Source organism: Branchiostoma floridae, chromosome 16 (assembly GCF_000003815.2).
Source record: "Branchiostoma floridae strain S238N-H82 chromosome 16, Bfl_VNyyK, whole genome shotgun sequence".
NCBI classification, from domain to species: domain Eukaryota; kingdom Metazoa; phylum Chordata; class Leptocardii; order Amphioxiformes; family Branchiostomatidae; genus Branchiostoma; species Branchiostoma floridae.
The window spans coordinates 11,325,434-11,351,505 of NC_049994.1; the positions used below are offsets into that span (position 1 = coordinate 11,325,434).

The window sequence follows — 26,072 nt, forward strand, 5'->3', positions numbered from 1 at the left end:
TAAGGGAATAGCATCATATGGTGCTCATTACATACCATATTGAATTAGCTTTATCATAACAAATATCAACAGTAGCAACTTTGCTAGAATATGAATTTGATAAAGGACATGGAAGGCTGTATAGGAGATTGATTGCATGCATGTTACATAATCAACTTATGAATAAATAATAGATGATCTATGCTGCATACATGAAGCTGATCACCATGGATGATTGGTGAGAACATAACGTTACGTTAGGATCAAAATGAAGTCTCCCGTGGCAAAATGTAGCAGTCTGGCATTCGGCGTCTCAAATCCATCTAGAGTACATACTTTAGCCCCATCACGGGGGAAAATGTGTTCAATCAGCGTACCTGCTTCTGAGCTTTCCCACAGTATGAGAACATATCGACCTTTTGCTATTTTTGTTGAAATCTCCATTTCTCCAAAAGATACAACATTGACATGTTGTCTGTGGTAGTACGTGTAGTAAGTGAACTCGTGTAAAAGTAATTTGGTTATTTGTTTTTGGGTGGGTCGACTACTTTCACATCGATCCAGGGGCTGAATTCCGAGAAGCTTACATTTGGCGGAGCTACATCGCAAGGGTCTGAAATGGTAGCCTGTAATAAGTGCTCTAGTAACCTCAATACGACTGCAATTGCCAAACTTGTTACCATTGCACTGTAAAGCTATGAACCACTAACACCGAGAAAGACCTCTACTCTTTTCTATAAGTGCAGTTTCCCTTGTAATGGTACGATCAAAATGGTCTATTTAGCTCTTACATTTGTGTCTTATGTTCAACTCTTTTTCTCTGATAGCTTCGGCGATAGCCCAAAACGACATCGGACTCACGGCTTCCAACAGGGTGAATGCGGTCAAAGGTCAGCCGGCCACCTTGTCGGCCTCTTACGTCAGCAGTCGCCGTCTGGTGACTCTAATGTGGGGCAAGGTTGACGGAGAACCTGGCGGGAAGGAAACCACGGTCTACATGTACTCACCCGGCCTGGGGCTGCAGTACGCGCTGGGACCGCTAGAGGGGCGGGCCGAACTTGTCGGGAAGGCGTCCTTGAAGATCCGGGAAATAGAGCTGTCGGACGAAGGAGCATATTCCGTCTCTGTTGTCTTAGACAAGCTGGGGGAGGAAAGAAAATACGTTCACTTAACTGTTATGGGTAAGTGAATACTGACTTTTACATAAACCTGACAATTGGTCAATAAGGGACTAAACGATGCAAGGGATTTAATACTAGAGATCACATGGTGAAAAGAAATACATGTCTCCGTGGCCGAGCGGTTTACGCAACCCCACTGCTGGCGCCGGCCATCTCGATCCAATTCCATGGATCTGTGGGCCTGAGTTCGGTCCCAGGGTCGGCTCAGCCCAGGCATGATGTAAGGGATCTTTCGGAAGGGACGTAAAAAAGGGGGTCCTGGCCTAAAATGGAACCAACCGTTCCGACCTGGCCTGACTCAATGAGTTCTCTGTGATATTACATTCTCTCTGAAAAGTAAAGTTAAAAGGTAGTCCAACAGCCCTTTAAAAGGCCGTATGTAGGGGCAGTGGGTTGAAATCCACTGTGTCTAGTCACGGTGTTGGAAGGCGGATCAAACTAGTCTCCTTCCAACGCAGTCAAGTAACCATTACAACTGGGTGGAGTGAGCTATCGAGGAGAGTCATGTAAGTGCCTTTCCGAAGTACACAATGTAAAGCCTGCCTGAGTGAGGAATACAGTGCATTGCACCCGTGACCTCTTGACCTCAGGTCCGCCTAGCCACTCAACCATTTGACGCCACAATCACTTGGACGTATACCAAAAATGATTCATTTTCATAATCAGGAACCCACGAAAATCAATACACAATAAGCTAGATGTTTTAATTATAGACGGAACTATCAACCGTAAAGATGACTTCACACATAAAAAGGTTACCAAGGTAAGGTATGAGGAGTTACAAAGAAGTCAAATTGTTCGATACATCATCTTTCATTACACATAGAGCCACATCTTTCGTTTTCACAAGGTTGGTAGATTGATCATCCGCAGAACAAAAGTCTCAACGGATGCGCAACTAGACTCCGCATCCATCAAATAGCGCTTGAATATTAATGACAACATCACTTATTCAATAACACTTGTCACAATTATGCTTTTGCAAAAAGCCTGTGCGCTTATCGTGGCCTTGTTCATTAGGGAAGTCAGAGTTGCAGACAGTGTAATGGAGCATCTTCCAGACAAGATATGATTCGGCACCAACTGTCTGCAACTCTAATGGTACATCACGTAGTCTGTAACTTGACTTTGTGTTTGAAGTAAGATCTAATGGGGCTTGCTCGTTCTTTCGTTCAGAACATTGTAGTGCCTTGTGCATATAGGGGAGCAAGTTATCTTGCTGTTTTCACCTCACCTCACCTCACCGGTCCCATAGCCTCATCGGCCGTAGGGGCAGCAATGCCATCAACATAAGTCTTCCATCGTTTTAGTGGCAGGATATAGTTCTACAGGGAGGGGTTGCTAGCCATTCCAGTAGTGTAGGCACCTCCACGAACACAGGACCCCTACCTTGAGTACATACCCTTCCGAAAGACGGGTGCAGCCCAAACTAATGAGCTGCATTATCCAGGATTAAACCGGGTTCTCCCAGTTACCAAGCATTTGGAACCAGGGGCTCAAACGTGAGGCCACTACCAGTTGAGCTACAGGGACTTGGCTATGCATGAGAATTTTGCAATTTGGACTGGGAAAAATGTGCCATCTGAAAAGTTATTTCTCTTGAAAATATTCATATGCAATATTGTTGTTTAAGTAATGCCATCCACACTTATATAATTACATGGGTGGCATTATCTAGGCACCCTAAAACTTAGGCGAGTGTGTGATAGGCCTTTATTATGAAATAAAAGTGGCCAAGAAAATTGATCACTGATTGAACACAGAGTATGGTATACCGGGCAATTGATTTTTTTCTTCTTTGACTTTGCACTTGAGTTTGGCATTCTACGACATTTTTATCCGTCTTCCAATTCTATTTTCAATTCACGGCAAATATGTTCATTTTACACCGTCTCTGTACGATTTACAGTGGTGATAAAGTTCTGTATGGAAATGATTGAAAGAAAATTGATGTATTTCTTCTACACCCATGGGAAAATCACATATACACCTGAGAGGAACTAGGTGAGCGACTGCGTTTCACGACGTCGCAATTTCATTTGGTAATTTTTCTTTATCACTTGATGAAATTCACCACTTTACCCAGGAGAGAGGATGATCACGAAATTGCAGTCTTCCGGAATGACTTAGGCGTGGCCATGCCGCCCCTGAAGGCGACACGAGAGAACGAAGACATTCATCTCTCTCAAGGTTAAAGACGTGAAAGTGTGACCCTCAATCGCTCAACCTATTAAGCACCACAGTAGAGTTATGCAGTAAAACGTATACGGGAGCCAAGTCAATGTTGGGTATGACTGAGACAAACGGTGAAAATGACGTGGATATCATATTTTCGTCACGGTTTAAAGTTATGAAACGATGACATGATTAAAGTATGAAAGGATGTCTCTGTAGCTCAACTGGTAGCAGGCTCACAGTTGAGCTCCTGGTTTAGATTGTCTGTTTCAAACCCCGGGAAAGCATCTCGGTTGGGGCTGCCTCCATCTTTCGGAAGGGACATAAATGGTTGTCCCATGCTCGAAGATTGCCTGAAGCACGTTAACGAGGAAAGGGTAGCGACCCATCAACTACAACTGAATATTCCCTGCCACTGAACAGCAAGGAAACTTACTGTCCTATGTGACAATAACAGCAACATCAGAAGATGACATAGTGCAAAATTTCCACGGTCTGATATCTTATTTCATTTCTGATGCAGTGACGGGGAAACTGAACATAACAACCTTACATGAATTTCCTAACATTGCCATTGCTCAACACAGTCATAATTGCATTCATCCGCGAGAGCATAATGAAAATCACAAGAGCAATGATCATGACCGTGTTGCCCACAGGGAGCTTACGTATTCCTTGGTAAACGAAGAAATCGCTCAAGAAATTAAAGGCACCCACCTATCAATCCCTTGGTGCTAAGTTATAAGGTCATGCATGTGCTACCACAGAAGTTTAGGAACAAGGCAAGTTCGTTTGTGACAATTAAGCATGGTCTCCGACTTCTAACTGGTGGCTAGCAATCAGAAAGGACAGTTACATGTATTGGCATCAAATAGTAATCGATTTAAGGGGCCCATTTCTGAAAGCAGTTTCCGATTGCTTATTTTGTTACTCCCAATTAGTATACGACGGGATGGGCAGTCGTTTCGGACAATGGACACCAATTTAGAGATAGGCCATCAATGGGTTGTTCCAATATGAACGGGCAATGAAATCCAAGGTTTATATATCTCTCTCTCCCACCTTATACTCTCTCTCTCTCTTTCTGTGTGTATGTGCGTGCGTGTGTGAACAAAGTGTTCATTGAAGAAAACTACGTGAATAGTTGTCTGTGTTTCAGTGCCCAAAACGTGAATAAACTCAAATTGGACGACTTTCAAAAACAGCAAATGCATGCCAGCGTTTCATTCGAAATGGGAGCGGCAACAATGAAGACGGAAATGTTTCTTACTCTCCCGAGAAATTATCATAATAAGCATAATTTCGATTTTCATACGTCTTCCTATTTGAGTTGTCAACGCTCAGAGAGCTACCACCGTTGCCTGGTCATAATTCAATCGCCAGGAACCCAAACCTACGGCAAAGACAGGCTAAGATGATTATAGCGCCCGAGTGTGTCCTTAGAGGCGACGGGGGAAACATAAAATCCCGCGTTAATTTTATTACGTCTGATGATCAAGACCATGGCTACAACGAGTAGGAACAATTGAATCAGGGCTTGTACCACAGGGACGCTTTCAACGAACATGTCTACCCGCATTAATCCCTGATGAGACCCTGTACTCCAGAGAACGCGTCAAATTTCCTCTCAGAAAAATCGCGGAGTTTCACATTACGACCATTCTGTTCATCTGCAGCCCGTAAATCACCATTCAGGAAACGTTTGAAAGTTTCATGTTTGAAGTTTCAATAATTTATCATGATTGCACAAACGATATGGGCATACAGCGGATGTTTGCATAGGACCCTTAATGAAGCAAAATCGCATGCACTATTAAAGTCCTCGCTTGATTGACCTCCGATGCAAACCTGATTGTCTTTGGGTAATCCCTGTCACGATTGCCCCGGGTTGGTAGGATCTCGCCAATCGCGAGCATTCTTGCACAGTGTGCGGTTCGTGGCGGTTCTCGGGAACCTGCTTACCGAGAATGTAAGGGTGCTCTAACGGTAGCGACTAGTATGGTGTCCCGACGGTTGGTTGTGATCTTTACCTTGAATCTCCTCAACCCGTGCCCTGCTGTAAAAGGTACCTGGTTTTATTTGTAGCATATGACTGATACGGTATACAACGAGACGGGTTACATTGTAACTGTAACAGCATCTCTTCGCCCTAGGTCAGAAACATCATGATTGAGACCAGCCCAATTGCTCACTATGAGTGAGGACTAACTGACCCAATAGGCGAAGCAGCGGTTAACTTGGAGTCCCAACATTCTCAACTAGTTTTGCAAGCATGTCTAAGTCCCATCATTCAAAGCTCTAGTACTGTCAGAAATCACATCAGCCACATTCATAATTTCGTAGAAATGGATTCCTCGGAAAATTCTATTGATTATACTTGTAGAATTTCAAATGGGACTTAGACATGCTTGCAAAACTAGTTGAGAATGTTGGGACTCCAAGTTAACCGCTGCTTCGCCTATTGGGTCAGTTAGTCCTCACTCATAGTGAGCAATTGGGCTGGTCTCAATCATGATGTTTCTGACCTAGGGCGAAGAGATGCTGTTACAGTTACAATGTAACCCGTAACCTTGAGTGGCCTTCAGGTCTTGTTACGTGGTGACTATTAAGTAAAAAAAAAGTTAAAATTGTTTGATGATTCTCTGATGTTTTTCCTCTGTGTCCACAGTACCACCGAGGGTCACGGTGGGTCCCGCAAACCCGTACGTGGTGGAATGGTCGCAAAACGTCACACTGTCGTGCACCACAAAGGACGCAAAACCGCCCATCAAGGCTCTCTACTGGGAGAAAGATGGCGAACGCATACAGCCACCAAACAGAGACAGCGGCAAGTACGTCAATGGAAACATGAACGCGCCTTTCCTTCTCATACGCAATGTTTCAAAGGAAGAAGCTGGAAACTACGCATGCGTCGTGGATCACGTGACTGGTAAACACCGATCGGCCCTTAACATGAAAGTTCTGTGTGAGTATCTTTCTTTACAAAATGTATGTATGTTTCTGATTTTAGCCATGAATACGTACATCAGGTATATCGCATCGGCGCAGCTTGAAGCATTAAAAAAATATGTAAGGTAATACAAAAAGCGAAGAACAGCAATGACTTCGTTTTTTTAAATGAATGGCTTAACAATTGAAAATATATTTTATAGCCAGTGAGAATAATCTAAGGTCATAAAAGGTTCATTATCATTTGCAGTCCCTAATTTGCACATTAAATATGAAAATAAATCGATTTGTTTTCATTTCATTCAGGTATAAACAATAGACGATGACTTATCAATATTTGGCATTTATGAATAAGTATTTTGTACATTTATAAAAAAATTATGTCAGAATTGGTTCAGATACACCTGAAAGCCAATTATCTGAAAATAAAAAAAATTCGGTTCACGCTCTTTATTAACAGAAACAACTTTTTTGAAAATTGATATCATGATAAGAATGAGGACTAAAGAAGCATTCCACTCCAGAAGCGGGCATTATAATTCCTCAGAGAATGAATAGTTATGCTTGAATCAACTTTGTTTGGTCAACTTGTTCTGCATCTTCCTAAATGTGTGATAGTCACTTGACTACTTTGTCAAGCTTATACCGACTACCATTAGCGAGAAAGTGTGACGGAAGTCACAAAATCACATAAGGCGCGGAACATTAGAAGCGGGTCTGTATGGGGGTACTTGGATTTAGAAAAGATTATTGCCGGAAAGACAAATGAAGTAACTTTGCGAAAAGCCAGGTGCATTTGTATCCCCAATAAATATCATCTATCAGAAAATAACACTCGCTTCTGAAGTGGAATGCCTTTAAGGAGACTCAAGTGAAAGGATTTTTCAGTTTGTTTTTATGTTTTTGGGTGTCAATTACAACCCAAATTAACATTTTATAGAAAGTTGTATCGGTAAAAGAAGCTTATAAGTCAAGACCACGGGCGAGGCATTCGGAAAAAAATTAAGGAATTCCATTGGAGTAGAGGGTACAAACTTGACGGTGCCTTTATGCGCCATTCCTGTTGCCGATTATGACATATTAGCGACTTAAATTGCGGTTAGCGTTTGTCATGCCTATACACAAGAGAATCAGAGCCTTAAAGCTTTCAAGTTTCAAACCCCCCATCAACAATGTCAAATAGCTGGGCAACACTTATGGGAATAAAGTAATTCCAACGTTCAATCTTGGCCCTCCTTCAACATTACTTTTTTTTCAATTTCCCCAAGTCTAAAAGACTTTGTTAGCAGTCATAATCCTTCCGGTACAAGTAATGGACACAAGGTCGGACAGAAGGTCGCGTGGTAATGTAGAAATAACGAAGGCACGTAGGAGTGATAAAAGAAAGTTGACTGCTTCTACTCCATCAGGATGTCGTCTGATTCCTGAGGTTTGCTAAGTTTTCCCGCCGGGACTCTTAGTTCAATCTGCTGACATTTTGCTCCTGGCGTCGTGGCGCCAGACTGCTGAAAGGAAAGCCAATTTCCGACGTCCTGTCGTTACCTACCACTGAGTGATGCCGTCCTTGCCGCAAGGACTCGCACGGGGAAACAGAAATGCATGATGGGAAGCAAAATGGTGTCATGTTTTTTTTCTGAACCAATATGACCTGTAACTTTATCAACTGTCACTTTCGGTACAAAAATACTTAGTCAAAATCAAGCATTACAAAGCTATTGCTTGGATCCCCACCACGTTTTCTCGCTCCACCAATCCCCAAAGTCTTTGTTAAAAGACTAGAGTCTCATGAAGCAATGACTGTGATTGGATAAAAGACTTCCGCGCTTAGTGGTCTTCTAATAATAAGCACCACGTCAAATTCCCCGGAAGAGATTTTTCGTGAGGTCCTCGAATAAGGTGTTATTTGCGATGACTGCTCTTAGTTTCGACTCTCAGCAGTCAGATTGTATGTTTATTGTAAACATAATCCTCTTGACATAGTCCAAATGTGTAAATGGCTAGGATCAAATTTCAACACAGTTCAATTGACTGAAACAATATCTAAAGAGTCTTATGAGAATCTTTATCATTATCATCATTACTAGCTGTGTGCCGTAGAAATTTGTTGGGTGTGAGACTCTTTGAATTGGATTGTGATGTGGTTCCAGTTCGTGTATAAGTACACCTTAGTTCTCAACTACGTTTTGGAGTGAGTCGGCTGCAATTCAGTTGACATCCGCAGAGCGCCTCTTCAAAGAGGCAAAGCCAGTACACAGTGTACTAGTATGTTGTACACTAAAATCAAACATTTTCGTGTTTCGTTTTTATCTGATATACCTTTCTCTAAATTTTACTGCGTTGCATTACAACCCTTGGGCGAAAACTGTCTTCTGCCACATTAGGCAAGTAATGTTAGACGTTTTTATCAAGATAACCCCCCTTTGTTGTATGTAGATCCTGTATGTATAAACTATAATCTTGTTTGGCAACTTGATTTTCAGATCCCGCCATTATTACCAACATCACTAAGCAGGTAGCGACTGACGTCATCAGCCTGCACTGCTTTGCTGACGGGAATCCCAAACCGGAAATCATGTGGACCAAGGCCGGAAGTTTCATTCCTCTGGATTCCAAACATTTCCCCGACGACGGTATGGCCACTCACGTTCTGGCAAACGTGAGAGCCAATGACAGCGGCGTTTACATATGCACGGCAAGAAACGGGTATGGCGTTGCTGAGTCCAGATCACTAAGGATCATTGTTGCAGGTATTGAGGATTTTTTTAACTATTCACTTTTGCTTTTGGGTAGACAAGGCCAACTTGACAAGGCCAATGTGGTATTGCAATGCATTGAGCCACATACAGAAAACAACGAACCTAATGAGGCAAAAGAAGTCCCATAGCCGTTTTGAGGCCGGCGGGCAGCATTTTGTTATCTACTATGTCTAGGGCACCAACCAAAGTAAGGTATTGAATTTTACACCTGAGCAGTGGAGTGAGAAAAGTTGTGTTAAGTAACTCTACAATGTCTTGACGGTAAAGTGTATTGATCATTACTGTCTTGAGTGCAAAATGCATTTGAGTGAACAAAATCGCTTGGCAATATCACAATGGGCACTTACACCGTTAAATGCAAACACATTGTACAGTGCAGTGAGTCAGTCTTGTCGCTTTGTAAGTTGTAACAACTCCCCCTGGCAACCGCTATCATCATTGCAGGACGCGACAGCTTGCGAGCTTTTGCTGATTCTGTGCGATAGACAGTCTCGGTGTTTCATGTATCTAGTATACGGCAAATGCTTTGAAGAAATTTACCTTCGATTATGAACCTCATTTCCATTTTCAACAAGATACTCTATATTCTTAGAGGTTACAGTTTCAGGGAAGATATTACGTATATGAACGACAGTAAGCCAGTTCAAACAGCGTATGCTCTTACTGTGGATGATGTGTCAAAGGTGAAAGGCGTCTGACTTTGTAAACGGTTCATGTCCAGCAGCAGACCAGGCTTATAGTAACACATGCCCACAAGTCACATTGCCCACAATGATTGCGCAGGTTAATTCGTGAACCTGGTAATGGAACTTATTAATTCTCCAAGCAGAGGTTCGGCTCCGGGTGTTTTATTGGGGTTTCTATTTAGTATCATTTTCTTTATGTAATGCTGTTTGGCAGATAAACCCGATTAAAAAAAAAACGATTTAAACGCCTAAAAATACGTCAAAAAACAGTCGGAGCCGAACCTCTGCTTGGATAGTAAATGGAAAAGGTGTCGCTTAGGTTATGGTGATAGATAGATAGATAAATAGATAGATAGATTGTGTTTATTGGGAAATCGCAGTGTCAGAGTTCCTTCTATGTATAGATGTGTGTTTACTGACTAATGAATGCATAAAAGTGGGGGTAGATTCATAGGTACACCATCGTCGGGTATAATCTTCGACGTTTTTGGTTTAACCTTTGAACGTTTCGACTGCGAATTTAAGAAGGTTTTACTTGATGAAAGCTCCTTAGTGAAATGGGCACTGATTCTGTTTGGACGCCTTGGTTTTATGTTATGTACTGAATTGTATGTTGTCTACTGGCCATGGTGTATCAAATTTGAATGTAACACATTGTTTGTCTTGTTAACATGTATGGTGGCCCCCTTGGAAATCAACTTTCAAAAGTTGTAGGGGCTACCCACCCGTTTTGAGACGAATAGATAAATAATCAGTTCTACAACATTACCTCTGTGCATATCAGATGAAGTACAGAGTCCCTGGAAGAAGACTCCACAGATCGCTATCATCGCCGGTGTGTCGGCTGCAGCAGCATGGGTTATCGTGTGCACCGTGCTGGTGGCGTGCAGCGTGCACCGCAGGATGAAACGCAACACGGCTACCGTTCCACGTTACGCTCTGCAACTCTCTTATCTGGAAGGGAAGAGAAAAGGGGCGAATGAGCACGGTATGTATTTATCACGTATTATTGTCCACTGTCAGTACTACCACGCTTAAAGTTCAGTGACTGTAGTTTGGAATCTACCATTTTTTTCCAACCGAGAGTAAAACTGTTATCAGTGTCATCATTGGGATTGACCAGACGATGATTTGTATTAGATAACCTTTAACTCTGCACCAAGAAATGTGTAAACTTGCCATTTTGTACTTAATAATGGTACGTACGTACTGTACGTACGTATTGAACCAGCTTGCTTCATATTGTTAATCTGATACTAGAATTCGAGTGTAATATTAAACTGCAGTTATCCCTTTTTACGGTAGACGTCGCCACTGGCTCTCATCTAACATGGGCCATGGTAACACTAGTAAGCCTACTGGTTAGCCTTGCCTAAATATATATGCATTGCATATATTATAGAAGATATAAATACATAGTCTCCAGCTCTGTATTTCCACTAACTACATTATATAATCGAACACCACGGGATGTACTGCTACTTTGACATTACCATGGTGACAACCATCTGGTCAAGACCTTATTTGTTTCCAACGGGAAAAGAGGAAGAATAGAAAAAATGTAGCAAAAACCATATGTTTCCTTCCTAAAGGTAAACATAATAATTTAGTACAAAGATGTTACTGTTTCAGGGCGGAAGTATGCGAGGGTGCTGTACGACTATGACCCGAAGGATGACGACGAACTCCAACTACGGTCGAACGACATCATCGACATCATTCGTGGTGACAACGAGGGCTGGTGGTTCGGCTATCTGAACGGACGATGCGGACTGTTCCCTTCAAACTATGTGGAGCTTATCACGGTGACTGAGAGAGAAGGTAATATAACATCTATTATCATAATACCGGCACGTTTACGACGATTTCTCTAGCCATACTGATTTGACAAATTGTCAACGCATCATTTTCTCCAGTTACATGTTGCTGTTATAGCTTACCCTTGCCACTTCTTCTGTGTAACTTTTCTGCCACTCTTGTCTTGCTAAAAGCGTAATATCGCAATTGTAACACGCCGCGGAATTACACGGCGAACGGGCGCGTGGTTGAGAGGGGGTACAAAATACCGGCCGGAAGAAACACGGCACAATTAACTGTCGCTATGTACCTTTATACATCCTCCATGTTCCTTCATTTTCTGTTAGTAAATGCATAAAACATAAACCTGCATGAGCATACAAAATGTCATGAGAAAACGGACGTATACTGTCAAGAATTTTCATTTAACTTTTGTCTGTCACAACCGCTATGACGTAACACTTCACTGCTAGCGTAGATATAAAAATGGCGGGAAAATGGCTGCGTACGTTCAATTTTGCCAATTCAGTCGTAGATCCGGGCTATTGTGCAACGGTTCTTCACACTTTTACATGAGTTGTAGGTCACCAACAGAAATTCAAGATTGTTGTTGAATCATGTTCGTCTTGTGCCGTGAGCATGTGTAATTATGATCTACAAATCTGGCAATGAATGTGACGGTGTGTTCGTCCCACGACGAGCTGCCTGTCCCGAAAAAGATACTGAAAACTTTTCGCCTTGTTGTCTTCGAATGCATTGTAATCGATGCTTTGTAAATGATGTATTGGACACCTGGATGTCTGAAGTGTGCATACCTCAGAAATAACTATTGTTGCATGTGTAGATCTCTTTAAATTGCATTATTTTTTATCGGCTGGTATAAGTCTTATGGCCGGTATTATGCCAATGCATGTTATATCTGGTCTATTTTGCCAGCCAGTAGGTACCAGATGTATTGAGTAATGAGGCTGATTGACGTGGTCGAGGCACCTCCTCGAGCAGGGAACACCGTTTTACGTTCATCTAGGAGGACGATTTCGTGGAATTTTTTGTCCTGTCACTGTCAGATAGAGCAACATTGCAGAAAGGCATAGAATCGTTGAATGGTTACCAATAAGATGTAAATAACGTATCTCATCGTATATTGTTGACTAGACGCATCAAGGATAAAACGTTATCATAACATTTTTTTGGGTACGATAACGATTGATAACGATTTATGATATAACGGTTCTTGTTTTTATCTTCTAGATATAAACATTAATGCCAAAGGAAAGGACATTAAAGATAAACTGTAGTAGACTTTGCTTTTGTTTGTGTGTCACGCAGCTCTTAGACTTGGAGTTCCCGAGAATGGAATAACCGGGCGAAACACTGACATCAGAGCGTCTCTGCAAGACAGAGCAATGAAGGTAATGTATACTTTGCAGTTCTCATTCTTTCCGATAGGCGTCGTTGATGTACAATGCGTGGTTTAATTCAGAGTCATGTTAGTAGAGTCATGTCCCTTGCCATGACATAATCTTCTGAAGATATTTGAATTGTGTTAAGAACGAAACAGATTCATAAATTTGCTAACAGGCCGAGACGCATACATTGTATAGTAGTACAACAACGCACATCGTGACAATGTCATATACCATCAACATTTTTTATATCAAAGTAATCAAACTGCGAATATAATACGGAATTTTTTTCTTCAGGAGTACTATCGCAGCTTGCCACGTTGCCCGAAGGAGAGAATACATGCGCATGCAGGTTCGGCCGAACAAACACAAGTGAACGGAGCTCGAGCACGGGAGTACGAGTCTCCCCGCCGTACAGGCATCTCCAAGTGCTGATTATTCAAGATGGCGGAATATCCTGGTAGTAGATCTAGCTCGCCTGGCTACATGGCTACTCGAATTTCTGAGTGAACTGCTTAACACAGAAGACAGCGAAGAAGAAATGATGTCAGATTATCGCATGGACGTGAAGATATTGATTTACTATCCATGAAATGGAGGTATAAAAGATAAGGCCACGTGTCAAAGACTTTGATGCTAGCATCTCCTACGCTGACGTCAGGCAGAGGCTACACATTCTCAACAAGGATATACATATAGCTCAACCTGGACATATGGGAAGCGCCACCTGCCGACATACGTCATTACTGCAGTTCACAAATAATTTTTGTTTGTTGAACTATTCTTTGAATGATATAAATAGAGAAATGACTAGGTACCTTATATGAGAAGTCTACCATGTAAAGTTGGACTATTAACCTGGGACGTCGACATTTTGTTTGATGCTATTGTATGTACATCGTCGACAGTTAATTGTGTAAATGTCTGACGCTGGAAAGCTGGAATATCGCAGCGAGTTTCGACCATTCTGCACTTTTGACGTTTACTAATAATATTACGATTAAGGAGCCATGAAACAAATAACCTGATACATAAAGGATTTGCCACGTATCAATCTTTAAGAACAGTAGAATGCAACATTGTTGTCCCTTATTGACAACACCGTTGTTGTCATAGTATTTGGCACCTGCACTTCTCGCCCTTGTCGTCAGGTGTCTCTTATGCCTATCCTGTAAAAGCCAGTGATTGGCGAATTACTGGCCCAGTTGTATAGCGTTTACAAGAATAAGTTGTTTGGGTACCATGGATGTATCTTAATACAGATGTACAATTTTGGAGTTCGTTTGCTTGATTTTTATTATAAATGTAGGACTCGTATAACAGGAATCGTATTTTTTCACTAGTGGTCTTTAAAATGGTTACAAAGATGACACCAAAATACGACATTGTCTAATTATTCTCAATATAATGGTACCATTCAATAATGAAAATAGAAATTTGTGCCAAATAAACATCTCTTCGGCTCTTGTCGTCTCTTGAGACGGTCGACAGCCCTCTAATATTGATAAACATCAAACAACTAAAGTTTATACTTCCAATTCTTGATTCATGTCACAGATTAATTGAATTAAACGTTGATTATTGTTTTGATTACATGCCACACGATTCAGAGCCAGACAACACGGCTCGCTAAAAGTTAATCTTGAGATGCTAAGTAAAAGTAATCACAAGATTGCAGGATATTACAATGTGTGTGCCTTGTTTGTTCTAAAAAGACATTTCTTTCGCAATGCACGGTGCCAAGTTGCGAATCGGCTGCCATGTTCTACGTGACGTCATCGAAGTGGTAATCGATTATTTCTATTACCCGATGGCAGCAATCAAGAGCTTGAATTATGATATTGTATGGTTTCATGTTTAATGGCACATTTAGTGTCATTTAAATGTCTATAATCAGTGAATGATATTTGAATATAATAAAAAAACGTTGTACTTGTGTCATTGTATGGTGCCATAAACACTCAAAAGTATTCAAGATTAGATTTTTGTACAACGAAAAGTATTTTAAGATATCTTAATTGTCGAACAAAACGACAAAATTAGACTCAGACATCACATACAAATGTACCTGGAAATGTATCCCAGAAAAAGCACAAATTAGGATTAAAACATTTCAAGTTCAAATTTGATAATTGGAGAGATTTATACCCGAAACCCTACCTGTTCAGTTTGCCAAATATCTTGTGCAAGCAATAATAGATCATTCAAAGCACATAACTCAAGCGTTTATTAGACGTCCCCTACCCCGTAATTGTATGTTAGATGTCGGTAACCATGAAAACTGGGCTAATGCTTGATATCACTTACTTGTAACTGCCTCATCCGTAAAGGCTATAACAACACATTACCTGAGTAATACGATATACGTTTCTGTTCATGTATATATGATGTACGGCGCTAGCTGGGGTTTACATAAGGGTCAGGTTGACTGCCCTATTGCTATATTCCCCGCTTTTATGTATAAAATTAAGATAATAATTGAATCCGTGTCGTCAGGATGTTTTTCTTTTATTTCATTCACATATATGTTCATTGCATATCGGTCAGTGCTTATTAAGATCCCTCTCCTCAAAAAACATCAAAACAATAACCTTGAGTAAAAATACAATTCAACGTATATATACATACGGGGTGGATAACGGAAATGTAAAAGTAAACAAGACAAGTTTGTGCAAGATTGATTCAAAGAACCCTATAGACCTGTAAAAGTGAACAACGTCGAATATGTTAGTCTTTTAAGTATAAAAGATTCTGGAATTGGTTTTCGAATGATGGAATTCGTTTTCATAGGTTTCTTCAAACTACCCATAAATATAATAAAATTACGATGGGCATAATCGCAAAACTTATGTACTACTGTTCACTGTGGATTATACTATGAAAAGGTAATTATATGCCGTGATCTTGTGGAATATAAATTTGCATCAAATAGGTCTACAGCCTAATGTGTGTTACAATCGCACTGTAGTTGATTGGTTAGGGAAATCGGAATAACGTTTTGATGATCTATTGGCTTTTTTCATTTCATACATTTTAATTGTAATGTGAATATAGATTGAATCAATATCAGCACCATTTGCATATATCCATTATACATTTTCAACACTCCTCAATAGCTATGGTGATGAACTACGTTCTATAGCCCCCCCCCCCAAACACACACACACACACACACACACACACACACACACACACACTCACACACACACCTCCTTGAAAACGATACTTGACGGACACGCAGCCACTCTTCCATTGGTCGAACCACTAATTGCCATTCCATCATTCGGTGAGCTTCTAATTGTGATACAAGATTTTCTGTATCCAACAACTTTAAACTGCCCAAACCTAAAACAAACATGAAAAAGCGTACCTAGCAACCATACTCTGGATTTCGTTGCCGTCTGACATCAAGTTGCCGTACAAACTGTCCAGTTTCAAAGAAGCTATCTCAAACTTTGTTACCTAGACCTTTGACCTCGAACAAACTTTTTAAAATGTTGTTGGCAGACGCTGTGCTCCTATTGTCAGTGCTCTGATTGTTGATACTTAGGTCGAACTGTTGCACTCTGTATTTTTCAAATGTATGTAGTTAAGAAATGTTGTGAACCTTGGAAGATTAGCCCTATTCAGCTAAAAGGTTTCGTAATAAATGAAATGATAGACAGTCAGGATCGGTCTATTGCTGAACCACAGAGAATTTGCTCATCGTCATATGAATGAAAAGATTTCACTGACTTGACCGCTGACCTTATTTTACCCCTGCACTTTAACTCAAAACAGAGCGAGAGCTAATCGAGTTTATCTTCCTCTCTGCGATACTTGGATGAATTATTCATATACCACTTGTAGATATAGTCTATAAAAAGCAAAAAGGAAGATAAACAATGGAGAATTACACTAGCTAAGCTATTTGTCATAGTTTTCATCTTATACATTTGGTATACTGTAAATGCGTTCACATTTGCGGGGATTGAATTTCGCGCTAGGGAGAAAATGGAGTGTTTGAATTGGTTTTAAGTTCGTTTTTCAAACATACGGACAGGCAAGGCTGGCTAAAGACAAAACAATCTCTTTCGCCGTAGTTTTAAGTTCGCGTGGTGTTTTTTTTGTGTGTGTGTGTGTTGCAACGCTTGTTTGCAAATGTGAGACAATTTCTTGTTTTATACAAGTTTATCATAAGCTCAACAATGATGTAGCCTATTATGTGCCTATGGCGTTCTACTATGCAATGCGTGCATCTAAAGAGATTTTACGATATTGTTTTTAAAATCTTCAGTATGGCTTTGCCGGGGATCGAACTCCAAGATCTACCGAATGCAAGGCGAACACCTCTTGGCCATTGCGACGTTACTACCAACAACAGACCACATACCTGTTTGATGACCATAGTAAATTCTCGAGTGCAATACGAACATGATATATTGTCCCCACGTATTAATAGGCTATCTAAAGATGTATGTGAAAGTTAAGCTGGTTTCCTGCCTTGTTGATACAAGTAATGGGCACGCTTCACAACAGTGATCGTGATTAAATCATGCCAAATAACACGATGAAGAAATCGTGACTAGAAATTCTATAGTAGCAGAACGTATGAATGTTTACATGTTCACTTATAAGACAGTAGATGTACCTGTGGCTCAACTGACAGCAACCTCACAGTTGAACTCCTGATCCCCAATACACCTGAATCACGCGGCGGCCATGATATATCGAAAACGAGGTCAATGAGACAAACAGACAAAACTTGTTTCTAAAATCAGCTATCGTTTAATTTCCCCCTTAATCACACAAATTTTCACAATTTAAGATCAAACTAAATGATAGATACATGTATTATACCTAGTGTTGTCCAACGAAAGACGTAGCAATTTAGAGTTAATTATGATGGACAGTCTTTTGTTTGCCATATTAGCCTCGGTTTCGATCTATCATGGCCGCCGCGTGAGAAAGATGTATTACTAAGTTTACTTGGTAACTGGAAGGCCCTGGGTTCAAGTACAAGGACATCTCGGTTGGGGCTGCACCTGTCTTATGGAAGGGACGTATAATGGAGATCCTGTGTTCGAGGAGGTGCATCGAGCACGTTTAAGAGGAAGGGCTAGCAACCCCTCCCTGTACAAATATACCGTGCCAATGAAACTGCAAAAAAACTTGTGCATGCCACACTATGCACTGTAGCAGGTGAAGACAACACACTACTCACTACACACTATAATAAATGGTGTAGTTGGAAATGACTAGGGCTGTGGTTATCCGCTGGGATTTTGTAGGCCCAGCCACCATAATTTACGTTAATACATATGCACACAGTTCGTCTCCTGGTATCTACAGTTTATAAATCATTCGTACAAACACGTCTCCGGAGCTTAACGCAATGCAAATGCGAAATTCAATGTTGTTGAACAAATGACCAGGAATTTATTTTCTTGCTTATGGTGAGCTATAGAAAAAAAGTCTTGTGAATCTTGATTACCGACCGTAACTTTTTTTGAGTGATAAAACATTTTGATATCATTTTCAACATGTCCTCATCATTTCTGTAAAAAAACATTTGCGTGTAGCTTTACTCAATGCATACCTGTATTCAACATATGATATTGAAGATACAAGTGTTTACATTAAACCGTATCTGTTTGATCATTTCGATCGAATTTTAAGAACGAAAAGACAAAACAGTAAAAAACGACTTTTTTGGGCTGAAATCGGAAACAAAACGTTATTTTTCCAGGCCATTTTTCCTTATTTCTAACATATGTTTTGATTTCTGTATCCCATGAACTAAAACCTTAGATAAGAAATAATGCCATTTACTTATTAACAAATATTTAATGAATTTATTTTCTTGGCCTGCAGCTGGTCATCGTAAATGATTACCAATAACACAATTCTAAATGTCTACCTATTCTCTTCTCTTTAACGGCATTATTATCTGATCTCTACAACATACACAAAACCTACTAAATATTCACAGCACAAAATGCAATCTTTAAGCCTAAAACCATGCATAAAGATGCGTTTTTCTATTCAAGTAATGCTTTAACGGATGCTTTACATGTGCTTAAATATGACATTTCTTGTAGTGATCTGTCCACGCACTCACCACAAGCAGTAACGTACCGTCCCCACCTTTAGATAATTCTCCCTATTAAGGTATATATAGATACAGATGAAGTGGAAGGGTTAGTTTGAGAGGATTATTCCCCGCAAAATCCCAGATTTGAATCGGTGCAACGTGCAGAGGCGGTGGGAGTCACGTTTTAGGGCGTGGTCCTGTGACGCACTCGAGGTGCCACACAGCGCTTCCCGGCGCGTCACGCCAGGCGACGTTCGGACGTAGAAACCCGTACGTACCGCCCAGTAATGGCGCTGATGACGTCACAGCCTGGTTAAGCTGTGAGCGCCGTTTACACCTCACGATTTTCGCGCGTTCTCATCATACTGAAAAAAAAAATCTTTTTCTCTTTTCAAACATGGCGAATGTAGACTAGAATACGCCCAGTACCAGCCGTGCGCGGTTTGTAGGACTGCGCTGGAGTATCGGGTTTTTGATGGTAGGGTTTGAGTGGGTCTTGAATATTGTCTACACGCTGGTAAACATTGTAACGACGATTTAATTGCCCTGGCCGAACGATACCATCAGCAAGCGGACTGCAACACATCTCAATTTATCCCCACTTATGATGATACGGCCTGCTCTTCATTCGGTGCATGCGCAGTGACGGCCGGGCCCCACCCTGTCTCACCGGCATCTGGAGGATGACGGCAGGTTTTACCAGATTGGACGTTACCGTGTCCTAGTGGAACTCTCACCGGGCGAACCGGCTTCAGTCTGCGGTGACCAACCTCATGCCCTCCCGAGGAAGCCGCGCCCACCTTCCGGAGTAAGCAGCGAAGGAGTATTTCCCATCAATGGACCGTTTGCGTCTGCCTGCATTGACGTCGCTGTTGGCCATTTTGGCTGTACATAGAGGTACGTAAGATGATCTGCGCTAGCCATAAAAGAGTACTGTGAACAACCTGTATATCCTACGTGCATGTTAACTATAAGTACATGTGGCGTCAGCCATCCTTTTCACTGACGCATGTATTTTACAGGGGGAATGTACATCTACAATCGTTCTGCAATCTAAGCCTATCACTTCCCTAGCTCTCTCCCTCTACACAATCACGATCATTTCACTAACCCAAGTCAAGGTTACAACTTTCTCATAACTAATATGCCGTGGCTATATCAATATTAATGGATATCCTTCTCCAAAAGACTCCGGTAATCTATTTGTTATGAGAGCGCTTCCAAGAAAACCCATTGGATCATTAAAATTTATACGATTCACGGAAACTGGACGGTAAAAGCAAAAGGGTTATCGTAAGGATCGACCAAGTACGGTACAGTTCACTGTTAGTGGGTGAGGGTTCGTTGAGTTTGAATACGTGTTTTTTAAGCTTCAACGCACAAAGAATCAAGATCGAACCTTACAATATCTAACATATATCATAAAAATAATGCTCAATCACGTCTATTTGATCTGAGCCCCATAACTAGGCCAAATATCCCATCGGAAACGTTAATACTGACCATACAATGTCGTTACCATTCAGAACCACTCTGTATTAATAGAAAAAACATCTCATTTACATTCGCATATACCGTAGCCGCATGCATGCTAAGTGGTGTGGAGCTTGTGTGTATGATTTGAAAGCCGTGTGTTATTCCCCGAGTGTACGGGCGGGGAATGCTTTCTCTTCATACAAGAGGAAACGAGGAATAAAATCTGGGGAACAGTCGTACCGTTGATTAACCCTCGCCCCAAGGAGGGCAGAAGGCAGAGATGCGGGAATTAATGTAGAACATACTGACGATTCCCAGGCCCACTTACAAGAGAAGATACGGGCTGGGGCTGAAATCTCACTTAATTTGGAGGGTTGTAGATTGAATCAGTGGCTCCGGAGCGACGACAGAGTATGCACGCAACCGCCCCTTGCCCCGACATCGTCCAAACAGCCGTGCAGATAGCTGCTATCAAACGATCAACGCTAAAGTATGCGGCGGAAGAGAATAGTCAGGGACCGTTCAACATTTCAAACGGACGAACAGTAGCCATGCGTGAAACCATTGGACACCCTTCTGTTGATAACAGTAATTACAAAACGGTTATGTCAATTATTTTCTTCAAATACGATGTCACAGGTGTTTTGGAGTAAAAGTCGTCTGATAAATCTCGTTCCCACGATTAACGCGTTACCCTGGTAACGAGGATCTAAAAGCCGTCAGAGAAATCTGATTATGCATGGAACAAAACGGCGATAATTTTCTTTAACAGTCATTTACAACATAGTATCTTTGATTTCAGTTATGCTTTCATTTACAAGACACTGTAATATTAAATTTCTAAGCATCGGGCATTATGGATTTCTAGTCGCACAAATGCCGTCTTCTTATTAGTGTTTATGAAGACATACGTCAAATGCTCTTGATTTGGAACAGTTTTAGGTTAAGAAAGACAAAAAAAAAACAAAGCAAAGAGGAGACCATCTGCTTGGTCGTAATCCATGGTTTATAGATAAGGTACATAGTGTTAGTTTCATGAGGATTTCTATTGGGAGATATGGTGCATATAATACCTAGTGTTTGTGAAAGACATGGGGAAAGACCGTTTGATAACATGCACGGGTTTGTCTCGAGCTTTTTAGAAAGGGTCCCAGGCTGTTAGAATATTCGACAGACAAAAAAAAATTAAGAAAGAAAAGCAATCATTGCAAGTCACAAAAATACCCCTTTGAGTTATGAGCTGGATATTTCTAAGTGTTTACGTCCAAATTTCAATATTATTTCGTTTCGTGTTTTTTTTTCTTGTAAAACGCGTATATATGAATTATATTCTCTGTACTGTGCAAAAATAATAGCATTGATGTCTTAAGAATGATTTGTGCTGTATGTACGTGTCAGGGCTATAGTAGCATTTTTATCCAATCATGACAATGTTAAAACGATTCTAAAAATTTTTGTACCACGTATAAGTTTAACTTTAGTTGTATTTCTTATTTGCTATTCATTTTTTATCATCCAATTATTAATCAAATTATTAGATACATACGGAGATTATAGAGTTATGTGCCTTCTAATTGTATACTAATTAATGTTGTTCTAAATATCACCCTTCATTCATTCATTCTTCTATTTCATATCATTACGTTACTCTCGTTAATTGGCAAGAAACAATTACCCTTATAAACCATATTGGTCCCCATCTTCGAACTTCCCAGTACAATCCACCAGACCTTCCTAGTCCGGGGATCTTAACATTTCTATAAAAAAAAAAAAGATCGGGAAATTGGCCAGAGTCAGTCCACGCTAAGGTCAGCATTCGCGGCCAGCCCAACCCACTGGTAACAAAACTCAAGGGGCAAATTATTCTCCCTATAATAGCGTAGCAAGTCTTGTACTGGTACAAGACTATGTATTTTGCATAAACGTCTGTGTGTATGTAAGTTGTGCGACAATACAGAAAAAAGCTAGAGGTTTTGTCCAATGTTTGAACTAATTTGTAATTATATATACACATGTTTTAAGAAGAGAGCGCAAGCATGTAAAATATAGTATATGTATAGCTTTTCGTTTTTAACATTAGTTCACCTTTATCCATGGGATAACCATTATCCGTTATATCTGAAAACACGTTACGTAGGGACATCAAATCGACGGTCGGTGGTTTCAAATTGTAATACAATGTATAGTCGAAATATACAAGTTTGTCCCCACATCTGTCCCCACATACCCTGATTTTTTAAACAACAGATATAGGTTACCCCACGGATAAAAGCAATCTCACGTTACTGCATTTAGCCCCAACAGGGCATGAATTTACAATAACTTAATTGTCATTCTATCTTTTCCCTAGGACAATGTGAGTCGTTATTCGTGAACAGCGAGGTGAATGCAGTGGTGGGAGAGCAGGTCACATTACCCGTCACGGTAGCGAACAACGAGAGGATCCTCAGCCTCGTTTGGAGAAAGGTGGAGGGCGCGCAAAGGGTCATGGTCTACTCCTACATTCCAGCCGAGGACTACAGGGCCTCGCTAGGCCCACTGGAGGGGAGGGCGGAGCTGGTGGGCTTGTCTCTGAAGATTGACAAGTCACAGAGAGGGGACGCCGGCTTGTACGTTATAGAGGCTACACTGGTACAGTCCGGGCCGCAGGAAGCAAACATCAACTTGAACATATTAGGTGAGTTATCTAACAGATTTTTTGCATTCGTTACCTCTGTGAAAAATGGAGGTAATGTTTTGGTTCTCTGTGTGTGTGTGCGTGTGTGTGTCCGTATGTGTTTGTTTTTGTGTATTTGTGGTCAGTATGATTAAGACACTATTGATGGATTGTGGTGATCTTTGGGATGTGGGAAGGTCCAAGGAAGACAAGTGTCTTCTTCTTCTTTTTTTGGTTTAAGGTAGCCAACATTGACTTGCCGATGGATCAAGTTCGATTATGGACCTTCTAGCAGCTTTCCTTGGTATTACAATTAGACCCGATGTCATTTTCGCCGATGGCGTAAATTGTGGCTTTAATTTGAAATGTAGGTTTTTAAATCGAATTTTGAAATCAGATTTATGTACCATATATTCATTGTTTAATGTTTTCCTTCCATGAAAATTTTGCTGCCAAATTGATGACAATCATATTACTGATTCAGCTTGGCCTTGCATAAAAGACGAATATTTCTTGCCAGCCTTCAGATATGGTAGCGCTGAAGCGTGGGGATTTTAATTGGGTTTTCAGAAGAGATGGTCCAAGGTGTATCCCCTTTGGTTCGTTAGAGTCGTCCACAAGCTTCCTGTGATCACTGCCCAATGGTTTGAGACGTTACACCAAGGCTGTTCTCTCCCAAGGGCTAGAGGATATGCAGAAATAGTTGCTGAGTCCTTCGAGGATGTAGTGATAGATAATGGGACTACTCCACATTATCGGGTACTCCGCACTATCGCTGCAACGGCTGGGGGTAGCAAACAGAGAGGAGATGAACGTATCTCAGACAATAATCGTCATTCTTCAATTATGAATAAGTGAAATGACCAATGCACCTTTATCCCATTTACAATCGCTAATTTCTGTTGTTTTTTCCTGAATACGCTGTAAGATTATAATGAGCAAAGTGTAAACATGCAGTATTTACAAAAGCGTAAACAAACATGCCAGGCAGGTTATTCAATACAGAAAAGGCAATTTTTAAAAACTTTTTGATAATATTATGATTTCACATGCAATCATAGACACTTTTTCTGTTTGTTTGTTCAGTCAGTTGTGCAACTTTCCTGACCACTGAGATTTTGTAATGAGAGCAATCAATTTTCACTGCTCCCCTTTTTCTTTGTGCGCTCGCATCAGTTTTGTGGTGCACATCCATATGCAAGTCAGTGTGGCCTAAGCCACATATCGTGACATACGTGCGTTATACCTAAGCCTGTAGTGAGCACGTGTTCCGTACGCATGTATGTGACGTAGGTACGTGAGGCAATTCTCTACACATCACAACCCACACGGCAACCTACCACGGTGTTTCAGACACGCACATGCCGCTGAGTACTTCCATCTTCACAAAAGTGGTGTGCATTACCGCCACCTAATCAATTATTCATCCATCCTTATAGTTTTGAATGTTTGGTGCAATGAAATGGTAGGCTATACTGTAATTATAGTTGTCTGCCTGCCTTGTTATGTCTGAGTCCATGTATTTTATGGAACGGCAATCGGTCGGTTTGAAGTGCGTATTTTCAGTCGAAGTGACTTGAACGTAACATATTTACAGTAGTCTGTAGTTGTAATATTGCATCCATGTGGAATATATATATAAGTCGAATCTTCACCTGGCCTGTTCTGATTTTGACTTAAGATGTAGAAGGTTAGGCTGACTGGTATTTGTCATCTCAAAAACAAAGAATATGCTTTTAGTACCGTTAGCTGGTTTTGCAAACAGGATAGTCCAACGTTTTGCATATGTGTATGACTGTTATTTTTAGTTTGTGGGTAGGATTTGCTCTAGCCATTATACGATGGACTTTTTGTCACCCAGCCTCCTCTTTAAAAAATAACATTCGTATATTATATTCTAAAAGGAACACACATTTTTCCTACATGTTAATAGGACTTCAAATTTTTTTTTTTTCCTGAATAACGTTTTCAATCTGACATCTGCTGACAAGGACGTTTCGTGAGCTTTACAAAGGAGGGATTAAGACAGTCAATAGGACATAATCCAGTCTAATCTATTCAAAAGGAAAGCTATTTGCATGTCTAGAATTTTGCAGACAAAGAGAATAGCATGTTATTCACCATACGTTAGTAGAGAAACAAAATAGTGGACAACGCAGATTTGATGTATCTTACTAATTACACATGTTGGTAAGAGTAGTAATGTTGAGTTTTTGATTATCGTAAAAAGTCTGGTCGGTAGGTAGTGATACTTTTTTTACAGATTTCGTCCGAAGTACGAGTACAGTTAAATAATGTACAACTGAAATGTAACTGAGCACAATATGATGTTTTAACACCATTATGCATTTATGGTTTTTAGGTGTTAACATAAAGTGGGCCTAAGTTTGGTAGGTCTGTTTATATCTCTTTTTCCATTGTAAAACAAATAAAGATAATGTTTTGGAAAACGTTTCTCTCAGTACTCAGATAGTAATTTTACTACCCTTGCCGACCAGGGTTTTGAGTAAATGTTAACAGGTGTGTAAGGTCAGCAGACTGAGAATGATTGTCCTTAGTGAATGCAAACCGCCAATGCAGCCTAGCCCTGTTACTACAGGGTGCCATTAGTGCACATGTGCAGTCCCGATAGGGAGATGTAAATTAAGGTTACTGTAGCCTTTCTTACCACGGAGTACGGGGTCACTATGGATGAAATAGTGCCTATCCACATAGAATATCAAATAATCTGTACGGATATGCATGCTTGTACTGTTCAGTAAGACCTGGTGTGGTACAGAGCCAGAGGTGGTTTACTGGGCGTATATATACAAACAAGCAAAATATAAATCCCATCACTACTGCAATGGTATACAATGTTGACGTAGTAACAGAAATAGACCTAACACCTACATGTAATTGTCTCTGACTCGTGGACGTATGACGTAATGTATGAATA

General features: G+C 40.7%; 2 protein-coding genes across 4 annotated transcripts in view; both read left to right on the plus strand.

The window, feature by feature from the left end:
• Positions 1-976: 976 nt before the first annotated feature.
• Positions 977-14,375, plus strand: LOC118403571 (nectin-4-like). The gene is made up of 7 exons (XM_035802308.1): positions 977-1,160; positions 6,004-6,300; positions 8,765-9,031; positions 10,511-10,714; positions 11,359-11,547; positions 12,853-12,935; positions 13,227-14,375. The coding sequence occupies exons 1-7, from the start codon at positions 977-979 to the stop codon at positions 13,362-13,364; spliced, it is 1,362 nt and encodes a 453-aa protein (XP_035658201.1). The 3' UTR covers positions 13,365-14,375.
• A 5,044-nt stretch (positions 14,376-19,419) lies between these two features.
• Positions 19,420-26,072, plus strand: part of LOC118403376 (hemicentin-1-like) — a 20,055-nt gene continuing 13,402 nt past the window's right edge. Inside the window, exons 1-2 of one of the 3 annotated variants that reach the window (XM_035802078.1) lie at positions 19,420-19,899; positions 22,829-23,155. In XM_035802078.1, the coding sequence (XP_035657971.1) occupies positions 19,839-19,899; positions 22,829-23,155 (388 nt within the window). In that variant the 5' untranslated portion in view covers positions 19,420-19,838. The remainder of the gene's footprint in view (positions 19,900-22,828; positions 23,156-26,072) is intronic. The other 2 variants (XM_035802079.1, XM_035802076.1) reach the window with 2 other exon arrangements.

Coding starts and splice junctions, on each gene's coding strand:
- LOC118403571 (XM_035802308.1), top strand. CDS start 977: ATGTACTCACCCGGCCTGGGGCTGCAGTACGCGCTGGGACCGCTAGAG. Junction 9,032..10,510: donor ACTAAGGATCATTGTTGCAG/GTATTGAGGATT, acceptor TGTGCATATCAG/ATGAAGTACAGAGTCCCTGG. Junction 11,548..12,852: donor CACGGTGACTGAGAGAGAAG/GTAATATAACAT, acceptor TGTGTCACGCAG/CTCTTAGACTTGGAGTTCCC.